The sequence below is a fragment of the Aethalodelphis obliquidens genome, unplaced genomic scaffold (genome assembly GCF_003676395.1).
Source record: "Aethalodelphis obliquidens isolate GAN/ISIS:26980383/991018 unplaced genomic scaffold, ASM367639v1 scaffold51, whole genome shotgun sequence".
In the NCBI taxonomy this organism is placed as follows: Eukaryota; Metazoa; Chordata; class Mammalia; order Artiodactyla; family Delphinidae; genus Aethalodelphis; species Aethalodelphis obliquidens.
Genome location: NW_020837995.1, coordinates 2,338,435 through 2,351,523, shown reverse-complemented (window position 1 = coordinate 2,351,523; position 13,089 = coordinate 2,338,435). Strand labels below are relative to the sequence as shown.

Sequence of the window (13,089 nt, the reverse complement as noted above, 5' to 3'; positions counted from 1 at the left end):
GCAACAGATTATGAAAACCCTATAAATTTATGTTCTCCTTCCACTCATCTCCCCTCCCCACTAAACTGAGACACCAAGTCTGGGATTTGAGAGTTACAGCTACGATCCTGGCCAAAGTGACCCAATTACAACTGAAAGCTTTTGGCTCCAGGAAGTTTCAATAGACCAGTGTCTGCAGGACCATCACCACCCCTCCCTACCCCCACTCCCACCAAGTGCTCAGGGAATAGCCATTATGTCATTAATTCTTAAGAAATATCTATTAAAAAGGCCAAGGGAGTGGAGTAATTTCATGTATCTTACAGAGGAGGGAACAAGCACGGACATTATTCATAATTTCAAGAGAGGAATAATATCGGCAGGTCATGCTGATTTTCTGAACGTTGTCAGGCAAGTTTAGAAAGCAATTGGAGAGTTCACTGGAGTAGCTACTTCTCTGACAGGCACCAGGACAAAGAATCTCAGATACATTCTGTCTGACGAAGGCAGATTTCTGGCTCCTTGTCAAGGCGCCGATCTACCTTTCCCCAGAACAAATGTAACTTAGAGATAGTAGAAATATGGGCATATTGACAGTGAAAACTCTTATGTTACAGTGCAAAAAGACTATATAAACCAATGTAAGATGAACTACTAGATGTCTGTATACTCTGTTAAAGGAGCTGAAAAACAGGAATGGTCTAGAGATGACCATTTGCAAATAGTTTCAGACAGGGACACACTCATGTTTGAAGACCCTCAACAAGCTTGTGGGAATAAGCGATGGTCAAGAATTTCTTTGCAAAGCTTTCATGTTTGTTCATAAACGAAGAGATTAATACATAGTTCTAGAGAATACTTCAAGTACTTTCACAATCATGATTCCATTTTATCCTTGTAATGACCCTGTAAAGGGTTGTTACTCCCTATTTGGTAGAGAAAGAATCTGTGTGGAAAAGTTAAACGACTTGCCCTGAAGGTTATCAGAGAGCAAAAAAAATAGGAGATAGTACTAAGTGCTGCTGGTACAGACAAGAGCTGATGTTTTGAGTTCTGGTTCTCAATTTGGTGAATGTTATGTCTGTGGTGGCAGAGCGGTCTCACGCCACAAGTGAAGAGGGCACAGGCCTGAGTAGGCAATACGAATTTGTCATAGTTAGTATCTAACGTATAGCTAATATTTAAAATGATTGATGGGGGTCAAAGGAAAACAGCTCCAAATCTACATATGGTTTCATATTATTTCGTAGTTGGAGTTATGTAGTATCTTTTATATATAGTATCTTTTTATTCAAAGATTTGGATTCCTACTGGAAGAACCTGAAGACGACTTTGGATAATTTCACAATGTAGGACGTATTTTGGATTTGCACGAGTGTAGCTGGATTTTGTTGATGATTCTAAGAATGGCTACTCTCATTTATAAAGGTTAAAATCGATCATCCCAGTAAAAGCTGTTACCAACATTAAGGGAAGCCCATTACTGTTTAAATTCAGGGGGAGTGAAGACACATGCTGAGGCCCTTCTACATCCTCTCAAGTGTCCGTCATTATCAATGTCTTCCTAGCTAAAAGCATACAAACCCTAGAAGTCATCTTCATCTTTCTAGGTCTCGTTTCTCATGTGCCACATGAGGGCACTGAATGAGATGATCGGGAAGGTTCCTTCTAATTCTTAGACTGTATCGTACTAGAAAACAGGATCCCAGCCCAGTTTAAGAAGATATGTATCTGTTTGTTTTAAATCAGTGCCAGTGATGGGAACTTTAAATGCTGTTACAGAAGATGAAACTAGAAACTCGTATCTGAGTTCAGCAGAACGGTAACAATTCCGACAGTTCTGACTAGGAATGTGGGATGTGCAGAGGGATGCAGACCAGCTCCACTTAAGAGATGCTCACGTCTGTCTCAACGCTGGCAGAGTCCCTGCGGCCAAGATTCAGAATGCTGGATTTTTAAATCTCTGACATATACTCCATTTCCGTCACCATAAAAAGATCTAACTGGCAAGTGTCTCCTGGTCACCTTGTATGGGAACCATTCTGTGGTTAGGCTAACAAAGCTGGCCTCCAGGGCTGAAACTCCTCAGTTGCTCACAATCACTAAAATTCACTTTCACCTTCATTCTCAGAGAACAGAAAATAAACATCTGACTTTCAGAAGAGACCAAGGGATCCATCTTGATATTGGAAATCTGGCCATGGGCACAGAAGGAAGGCGCCTAGGAGGCAGGTTCAGAGTTTTCTGGCATTGACTCAATTCGTTTTTTTCTTTACAACTTAGAATCTCAGCTCTAAGGTAGGACACAAGCTCACTGCAAACTCCAAGCACCCTCAAGACTGCTACCCTTAGAGAAAAAAAATAGAGACTATACGTGTGCACAGAGTCTTTGGGGTAACAGCAACCTCACTGTTCAGAAAGATTAAAGAGTTTGAATAAAGGATATTTTCCCCCTCAGACGGAGAAACAAACACATCAAGTACTAACCGCCTTAGTGAAAATCCTTTGTTGAAGAGGCAAATAATTATGATAAGAAATAAGAATAAACTACCAAATGCTTTGATGTTTTAAAAACAAATACTTCAATGTTTTAAAAATGCTCATTCACCAAAACAGAAATAATTAGCTTTATGAGTAAGTAACATGTAACCAAGCATCCAGAGAGAGAAACACAAGGAGTAACAGCAAAAGAAAAAGAAAACGAAAGTAAGTTTAATATGATATTGGGTAAGAAAACATTCAGAGGATTTCCTTGATGGTCAGAGAAGGCTTCCTGGAAGAGGCAAAATGAGGCTACTTTTGGAATACAGAGATTCTGCTTTTGCCTTTTGTATAGAAACAATTAGTCTTCTGTTCCTATAGATGGCATTTAAAAAGCCAGCTGGCCAGCAAAACGCCCTTATTTCCATCTCATAGGAATCTAACTGCACATGAATATATTCTATAGTCTATCAGTTTACTTCTTGCCGTAACTCAATTGTTTCATGCGATACATCCTCTTAAAAGATTTGCTCTGATATTTAATCATTATTGGGATCACATTTTTCAATCAGGAAAACACAATTCCAATGAACTTGTGAAAAACCTTGACCATGATTTTCATGTATAATTTAAGTCAGTGGGCACACCTGATTTGATTAACAGAAAACTGCATCCGGACTTTTGCCATTCTCCCCCTCAACAAGGCACAGCTCGTTTCACAATCATGTTACTTGAGATATGAACCAATGGATGAACCTCACTATATAATTTAAGAAGAGTTGATGAAACTATCATTCAGTATTACACACCTTTCAAAACACTTCTTCAAACTCTCTTAGATTTGAATTTCACAGCATCCTGCTGGATCAGGTAGACTCAGATATTGTTCATCTTGTTTTATAGAGAAGAGGAAATATGGCCTGGAGAAGTGAGATGACCAGCCCAGAATCATATCGCAAATCAACAGCAGAACCAAGTACTATACAGTTGACCCTTGAACAACTAGGGGTTAACGTGCATATAGCTTAGGGTCAGCTTCTGTATCCGCGGTTCCCCAGCATCCGCGATTCAATCAACCACGGGCTGTTTCGTACTGTAGTGTTTACTATTGAAAAATATCTGCATATAAGTGGACCCGTGTGGTTCGAACCCATGTTGTTCAAGGGCCAACTGTTTTTCCCTAATACCATCTATGCTATTATCACAACACTAATGCAGAGAAACAGCAGCGGCGGCAGCAACAGTAGCAAAATGAGAGCAGCAATTACTCGCTGAGGTTTGACTGGGTACCAGGCACTACGGTAGCCCGTGTATACATACGATGTCATTTGATCATTACTCAGAGCAATATGGATAGATGTCACCTCACGTGACACTGAGGGGACCAAGGCAGACTGAAGGAACTTTGACTTGGGGCACGCAGCCAGTGCATGGCGACCGTGGCGACTCACCTCCACATCTGATTGCTTGTGAATCCTGACCTTGTCCTCTGATGGCTGGCTGGTGGCCTCAGATTTCTAGCCCTCAAGTCTGCTCAGAGGTCACCTTCTCAAGGAGGACTACCTTGAACACTCCATTCAAACCCGTAGCCCCCATCCCTCCCTATCCCCGAAAAAGTTGATCCTCCTTACTCTGCTCTACCACGTGACTTGATTTTTTGTTTCTGATGTTTATTGTTAATAGACGCCCCAGAGGGCAAGGATCTGTTTTCTCACCTGTTTGCTTTTCTTCACCAACATGCCCCAGGTGCTCAGACAGTGCTACCCACGAGGACTTTTTGTAACGATGGAAATGTTTTATATCTGTGCTATATTGTAGCCACTAGCCAGAAGCATAAAACTGAAAGGTGGCTGGTGCCACTGAAGAACTGAATTTTTAATTTTATCACCAAGAGTCACATGTGGCTAAGGGCTACCCGACTGGAGAGCATGGGCCTAAAACAAAATCTAGCTCAGACTCCCAATAAATATTTGTTCAATGAATGAAGCTATAAATGAGTGAAGAAGACATTTTCCATATAGCCTACAGACTACTTTTCACTAACTTTTGTGCATTTTTTCAATAGAATTAGTGGCTGAAAAAAGTCCAGATGAAGGAAACAGTTTGCAAATTCAGACAGCATGACCAAAATAGCAAGCACGGATTTCTCCAACTATTGGCTCCTTTCTGTCATCTGTGACTCAAAACCTTTCAAAACGTTTTTTGAAAACAGAGGGAAAGCAAATCAGCAGCACATAATAAATTCCCATGTATGACAAATATATACATATATATACATATATATATATATAATTACAAAGATTACTGTAGTCACTCAGTACCTTTTTGATCTTGTTTTTTTTCTCATAGGACTCTGACAGAGGTTTCTTCTTCTGCTGAGGTGTGTCTTTGGAGAATAAATACTCAAATTCGCTAGTATCCCGAATATCAGGTTCTTCTAAGGAATCCCACAAGGTTGGTGTAGAATTTTGGCTTAAAAGAGAAAATGGCAAGTTCAACTTAAGAAACAAAAGAGATTAGAATACAGTGAAATCCTTAATTCATTTTTTTAACTCCTTAAAAAACTCTAATACCGCTTGAAGAAAAGCTTTTTACGATTACAGATTTTTTAAGTCAAAATATACTAAGTATTAAAGCAAACACACATTTCCGAAACAGAATGGTCCTTAGATATAACCAAAGAGAGAGAACCAAAGAAACCCGGTGGGATCAGAACTCCTGGGATTCAGATTGTCGAGGCATGGCAACTGCTCCTCCCTCACTTTGTGTCATTTCCATGACGGGCAGAAATGGGCATCGTATAAAGATTGAAACAATAACCAATTCTGAGACATTCATAGGATAATTCTTAAATAGAATGAAAATGGAGTGCTTGGGTGAAGATGTGCCCGCCTTTGAATTTTTTTCTATTCGTTTTAAATATGGTTCTCAGGTTTAGCTCAGGTTAACTCAGCGTTAAGACCCATATATGTGAACAGGCTGTGCTCATTTAGAAATACTTGATTTTATAATACACCACCCAACAACAGGATTAACAATAAAAACAAAGCAAAACCCCTACTGCACCAGCCCCCGCAGAGATTTCAGCAAAAGCAGCCATGAGGAGACTGTGTTTTGTTTGATTGGTTTTTTTCTCTCTCTAAAAACAGGGATACCCTAGTTTTGAAACAAAGAAAGGGAAGAAGATATGGGAAATCAGGTTCAGAACAACTGCCTCTGAGAGCTGCCTTAGATGGTTTACTATCCAGGCTCCTTTCAGTCAGAACACATTTTCTCCCAAACGTCTACTTTCTTAACTTACTTTCTCGTCTTATTTTTAAACACTTTTAATGCTCATAGACATTTAATAAAAAGTCTCATCTACACATAAAACATACACATCAAACGTGTGTGTATGTTATGATCCATAATATCTACAAGTACTTATCTTTGTTTCGATATGCATTTTCCCAACGAAAACTAAAAGAACTCTTACTACATGGTCCACACAAATTTTTTGATACTAAAAGACAATTTTTTCTCTTTTTTTAATTTTTTAATTTTATTTAATTTATTTTTTTATACAGCAGGTCCTTATTAGTCATCCATTTTATACACATCAGTGTATACATGTCAGTCCCAATTGCCCAATTCATCACACCACCATCCCCACCTGCCCGCCGCTTTGACAATTTTTCATATTTGAAGCAGTTGGCAACACTGGCTTTTCAGATCTGAGTGTTCACATTTTGCTATGTGTCTGCCTTTGCTGTGAAATATGACATTTGGGTTCTGGCCCATAACAAAACTGAACGTTTGCTTCTCTCCACTTTTTTTTTTAATTATAATTTTTCTAATATAATATTTGAGGCATTTAAGAACATATATGTGACATATGTAAGTTATAATGTATAACAGTATGATGAATACCTGTGAAATCATCATCCAAGGGCTAGAACATTTCCAGTGAGGTACATCCATCTATGCGCTCCTTCCTCAGCACTGCCCCTCTCTCCCCGCCACCCCCCTTAACTTCAATTCGAAACATGAACACCTTTAATGTTAAATGCTTTTCTCAGCTGCACTTGGGAAAGGGGATCTTGGTGGGAGAAGAGAGCCAGGAAACTCTGGAGCATGCAGCCTCAGAGCTGCTGGTCTGGGCCTCAGGAAGGTTCTGGGAAGCAGAGGAGAGGATGCCTAGAGGGAGGTGATGTGACCCACAAAGGAGATTATTCAGACCCATCCCCCCATCTCCTGCACCTGTACCGCTTGGCTCCCCCTCCAAGGACTCTGAGCTCAGGTCAGTAGGACTAGTGCTATAACCCACTTATATTCTGAAGTAAATAGGCTTTGGCAGTCAGGTTGAACACCTCATCACCATCTACAACACTGTTTCTATGGGAAAAGGCATTTCCAAAAATGAGTAACAGAATTTTGGAATACCACCTCTACAGCGGGTTGGGGGCAACTGGGCTGGTGGGGCAGTAACAAGGACTTGCTCACAATGGACCACATGCCATCATGGCCAGCTCTTTTCTGACCACTGAACACACAGTTTGAGCTCCAAAGAAGAGGAAGAGGAAGGCAGGAGGAGGAGGTGGGGGAAGAGGTGGGAGGGGACAGACGCGGGAGTGAGCAGGGAGGAGCGCGCAGGGGGTGGAGGAGAAGATAATTTCTCAACAGGAAGATACTTATTAGGAAGATGAAAAGGTAGACAGATGAGGATTTCTTTCTTCCTAAAATTTTTTTAAACTAAATGGCTTTTCCCTATTCTAGAAACCAGAAAACAGACATCAAAGAAAGCAGAATGGCAAAAGTTAAAAACCATGTTCGTAGTCAAAAGCAATCCAAGTGGATGAGAGGCAGTGTGTGTATACTAGAGAAAATTCATATTTTATTCTTAGTTCCCCAGAAGACCAAGACCAAAATTGATTATGTGCTCATTACACGAAGTGCTTACCCCTCTGGCTGTACAAAATATCATCTCCTGTCAAAGAACACAACCCAGATAATTTTACTTTTGTCCATAATGAATAAATAGTACACAGGGTCTTCAGACCATGTCAGTTTAAAAGACGTATTCATGCTCTGAGGTACAAAAACATTTTGATGGACCCATAAAAACAGAGACTAAACCCCTGTGCCTGGAACTCAGGCTCGAGGCTGACATGTTCACCAAGCAGGGCTCTCCTGATGTCCCAGGTCAGGAAAGTTGGAACATCCGTCTACTTTTCATTTTGCTCAAAATGCAATCCCTGGTGGTGGCAGGACTCCAAACTCCACATGCCGTTCTCCCTCCGCCCCTGGCAGTGTCCACATTTCCCCTTTTTATAAGAACACCAGTCATTTTGGATTAGAGGCCCGCCCTACTCCAGCCTGAGGTCATCTCAACCTAACTAATCACATCTGCAATAGTCCTATTTCCAAATAAGGTCACAGTCTGAGATACTGGGGATTAGGGCACTGGCAAATCAATTTGCGGGGAGGCAATTCAACCCATCGCAAAACTGAAGCCCCTACGTTCATGGCGAAACTAATAAGAGCTTGAGCATTCAATTGTCCTCTTTCTCAAAATGGTCAACTATGTAAGGAGAGAAAACTACAATGATTATCTCCAGCTTGTCTTTGTTGTCTTAAACGGTGGATGAAGGGCCCACATCTCCCAGTGGTTACTGTTACAACACTGGTATGGTCTAGGTTATTGTTTGCCCATGAAGTCTTATGGGAATGAAGCTGAGGCAGGCTAGTGAGACCCAGGTGTGGAACAGCTCCGTGTGCCCTCAGAACACATGCTGCCAGGGCTGACAGGTGGGCTTCATCACCCTGGAATGGCTGCGCATTAATTTGAGAACACTAATAAGAGAACATGGCTGCAAATAAATACACTGAGAAATTATTTCTTAGGAAATGACATCTGAGTCTTGAATGGGAATACTAGTACTTTAGTTAATGGTAGGAGCTATTTCAGGACCATCTGAAATGGTTTTTTAACCACTCATTTGGGAAATGTAAATATAGAGTATTATATTTAAATATAATAAATAAATAAATTTATCAAATAAATAAATTCGCCCTTAATTTTGGTGAGAGGAAAGAGACCAAATATGAAGTATACAATCAACTTAGTTCACCATATGCTTAGTGTCAAGGTGTGCCCCACCCCTCCTAGAGTGATTTCTAGTTGGTTTCTCACTGTGAATTGCAGTTTATTTTGTTCAGTATACTGCCTTCCCCAAGCGAAATGTTATAGAAATAGAAAAATTCACCACCACATCTTGATTTTGCGAATTAAGTTCAAAAATTTAAATGTAAAAATCTGTTCTATATTTGCTGTTCTTTGCAAACAATGAACTTCGCACCTAGAGAGTAGTCAAGAAGCAACTCAACATCTTTTTCATTGTCCTTTTGATGCTTTCCAAAATGAGGCACAAGAAATCTGATCAGATCTGTTTGAATGGAAATTTCCAAGCAACCATCTCTTGCTGCCTTACAGACCCACTTTAACAACCTATGCAAGTGGAAGATGCTTTTTAGCCACCTACCCACCGGCACTTTCTCTGGAGGGCAACAAGGTATAAAGATGTGAGGGCACTCAGTAGCGAGGGGTAACAGAGTTCAAGCAGAGAGAGTTGATATTTTAAGACTCCTCTCTGACCTAAAGAGCTAATGATTCAACTATGTCCAGTTCTTTTAATAAAAATTGAAAAATTACACCTACCTGTTGAATATACACATTATAGGGTTGATGATACCATCTAAAGACAAGACAGATAATCTAAAACTCTTCAGTGAACCTGAAGTATAGAATCAGGCTCAATGTCTTTGTGATTACTCACTAATTGCAGAGATGCTGGAGAGCCCTGGGCTCTTCTCTAGTCTGGGAAATGGAATATGTACCTTCGAGAAGGGTCTGACACAGAACACGTCGTTTCTTCCAGCATCAATCCATACAGAACACAGAGAAGACCTAGTGGAGACATTCTCCTCAAAACATTCCAGCCTTGTTTATCCAAGGCATTCACTACCACATCTGAGAACGAGTGCCACACTACAAAGATGCTGAACCAACAGGAATACAACATCACTTGTCCAAAATCCTGCAAATTCACAAGCTGAGAATGGGCCAGGGGAGTTGAGCTTACCTCTTATCACTTATTTGTATCCTAGTCCAGTACAAAGGCTTCATGGGACAACTGGGTTCGACGGCTGGCTTCCGAGGACACTGGCTAGCAGAAGGGTTGACTCCGAAGAAGAGTCCAGGGGGAGGTGGAGGCACAGGTCCTGGGGGTGGCGGAGCGGTGGAGTGAGGAAGTGGGGGGGGGGGGGGGGGGGGGGGGAGGTCCAGCACTTGGAGGCAGAGGAGGTGGCGGAGGTGGGGGAGGTCCAGTATTCACAGGTGGTGGCGGAGGTGCCAGTGGCAAAGGTCCAAGTGCGGGTGGGAGGGGAGGAGGGGGAGGGATGGCTGCCAGTAGGGGTGGTGCGGGAGGGGGAGGGGGAGCGGGAGGCGTTGCCTTCTGCTGACTCGATGGGATGCTTTCCGCAGATTGAAGCGGTACACTGGTGTCTCTGCTGTCATTTGGGGGAGAGAGTTGGCTTAAAGAGGAGATATTCAGCTTTCTGGGTATTATTTGGTTACTTCTGGTTGTCCTGTCTTCACCTTCGCAGGGTTTGAGGAAAGTCTCTCTGTCTGTCTGGATGCACACATTTCTGAAAGCCTTTGGAGGGCAGTCATCGTCGGTGGAGACACACACATCCCTCATCTCTTCACATCCTCCTCGCCATCGGTGTTCTATCTCGTATTTGAGATTTTCAATGGTTTCTTCTAGTCTCGCTGTTATCACCGCATGCTCACCCCGGATATGAAAGGCTTGAAGTTCGAACTGAGCCTGTAGAGATATCAGTGGGAAAGAAAGCAAAAAATTCATCAAAAACAATGATCAGAAATAAAATATTCCAATAGCATCCCCACACCACCATAGCACAAGTCCGCATGAACACAGGGAAAGACAGAGACGTTCTTCTGAGAATCCAACAGGGTGTAAATTCCACCTTGTGAATTTTCCAAGGACTTAAACAGTTGGAGTAAAAGCATAATTTCATCCAACCTGAGCTCACAGGGAACAATAACCATGGATTAAGAGTAAAACTGTCGTCTAAGAATTTTCATTGGTTTTAATATCAAATGCAAAACAAAACTTTTAATAAAGATTTGAACATGCCTGGATCTATCTGTTATTACTTTTGGTTTTGGAAAAAGAACAAAAAAAAAGGTTCAGAGATACTTTTGGCTAGGAGCTGCAGTTCTCACAGTTTTCCATAGAATGTCTCACCTCCAGGGTTTCCAGGCCAACACAGCAGAAAGAAAAGATTCAAGAAGAAGCTATGATGCGTGTGCATTTTTTTTAAAGTTTCCATATCAAAGCTGCCCATGATCAGTATTTGAGTCTGTTTTATAATCATTCATAATTTAGTAATAAATGCATAGAAAATGAACTTATTAAGGTTTGCTTTTTTCTCTTCCACATACTCTATATTTTCAACTATAGTTTATACGAAGCCAGCCTTTTTAATGCTCATCTTCTCAGTTATGTCAATACCTTGAGTCTATAGTTTTTCACTTATCAGCACAAACTGGCGTACTCTTGGCTATTAACTAGTCCATTTCCTAGCATTCAAAGCCATTCAGCCTACTACAGTTAACTAGGAGGCAGTCAAATTTACAATTTTATGTTTGAGTTTTTCCAAAATCCAATTTAGCAGTAATTAAACATTTTTGGTGAATTTATTTAATTTCTGCCTTCCCCATCAGACTACAAACTCCACAAGAAGAAATCAGGGACAGTATCTGCCTTTATTTCTGTATCCCAGCAGCTAAAATGGCAAGTACCCACTACTGATGAGATGGATGGATAAAAAACACTGCAACAGGGCTTCCCTGGTGGCGCAGTGGTTAAGAATCCGCCTGCCAATGCAGGGGACATGGGTTCGAGACCTGGTCCAGGAAGATCCCACATGCCGCGGAGCAACTAAGCCCGTGCGCCACAACTACTGAGCCTGTGCTCTAGAGCCTGCGAACCACAACTACTGAGCCCGTGTGACACAACTACGGAAGCCCGCGTGCCTGCAGCCCGTGCTCCACAACAAGAGAAGCCACCACAATGAGAAGTCCACGCACCACAACGAAGATTAGCCCTCTCACTGCAACTAAAGAAAGCCTGCGTGCAGCAACTGAAGACCCAATGCAGCCATAAATAAATTTATTAAAAAAAAAAAAACTGCAATAGTTATATTCCGTCATTGTCCCAAGAGTCTTCCCTATGGCTAATAAGACTTTCTTCACTGTAATTTCAGCCCACAAATGTCTAGAACACCAACGGGTATATAAGTACAGGTCCGTTTTACATTAAAAAGGTAAAGAAATATTTTCAGTGGCCTAAGTCAGTCAAGGTCATGACACAGGAAAATTCTCCATCTTCATTAAGATAACTTTTAACTGTATTTTTACTAGTTTCACCTTTTGCTTCATAAACCAACCCCCAAATAACTGTGGTCAGAAGAACTAGAGACAGGTTTTTCTAAAGCTGAACTTCTCACATGTGGACACGGCAGCTGCGATCCAACTCTGAAAAAATTGGCAAGTTCAGGGTACCATCTATTTCTTTGCAACACAGAGGGTTAAGCAGCACCTGAGTTCTGGATTCAAACCACCTGGTTCACATCCTGGTTTAGCCAGTTGCTAGCTCTATGTCCTTGGGCACGGAACTCTGTGTCTTCAAGCCTGAGTTTCCTCAAGTGTATAATGAGGAAAGTAGTAGACCATCTCTAGCGTTTTTATAAAGGTAAAATGAAATAGTTCCTGTAAAGCGGCAGGCATTATGCCTGGAACACTAGTTCTGAATAAATATTACTGCTAGTTACTGTTGCTAAGGATACTATTAGAGTAAGAGACTAACAGATTTCTAAACATTCTTCAAAATTTCCAAACAATGTCACCTTTGTGGAGTGACAGGCATAAAACTAGGAAAAGCTTACGCAGTCAGGATGAACAACGTACTACAAATACAAAAGTTGACCCAATCTTTCACGAGTTCTACAATCAAATGGCTGAAAGTACTTTCAAGCTTCATTCAACTCTGAGATCAAGATGACCTCTGTTTGGATGCCCTACCCATCTCCATCTCCCTCTGCCGCCCCTGCCCACCTCCAGCCACATTCCAGCCCTGATTCCCAGGCTGAATGATCACGCATATTTGAATTTCATTTTAGCAGCTAGTTTAGTTCTGCCACAGCAAACTAAATCTTGAATGTTGTTCCCGACTAACCTTCTTCCAAGCAGGTTAACAGTCAGGTAATATTGATGAGCCAATAATTTCACTTAATCTTCAACTTCTTAATAATATGAAAAAGTTGCAAAGGCATGTTCCACAGAAAAACTTTCCTTTTATCACACAACTGGACTGTATCTACACAAAGCACCCCACCTCTCCTGCCTTCCACCTCTCAACCAATGACCTTCTGCATCTGCTGTACACATCTATATGTACCATTCTGGCGGCTCTGTAATTCATTTGCTTAGTGTGGTGGGTAGAGCACAAACTGGTTAGGTTACTTAACCTCTCTATCCCTCGGTTTTCTTATAAGGAAAATGGC

General features: G+C 41.4%; 1 protein-coding gene across 1 annotated transcript in view; it reads right to left on the bottom strand.

Annotated features, from left to right (window-relative positions):
- Positions 1 to 13,089, bottom strand: part of FMN1 (formin 1) — a 300,963-nt gene that overhangs the window by 203,391 nt on the left and 84,483 nt on the right. The window contains 3 exon segments of the mRNA XM_027083792.1: positions 4,782 to 4,932; positions 9,582 to 9,775; positions 9,777 to 10,325. Coding sequence (XP_026939593.1) covers positions 4,782 to 4,932; positions 9,582 to 9,775; positions 9,777 to 10,325 — 894 coding nt within the window.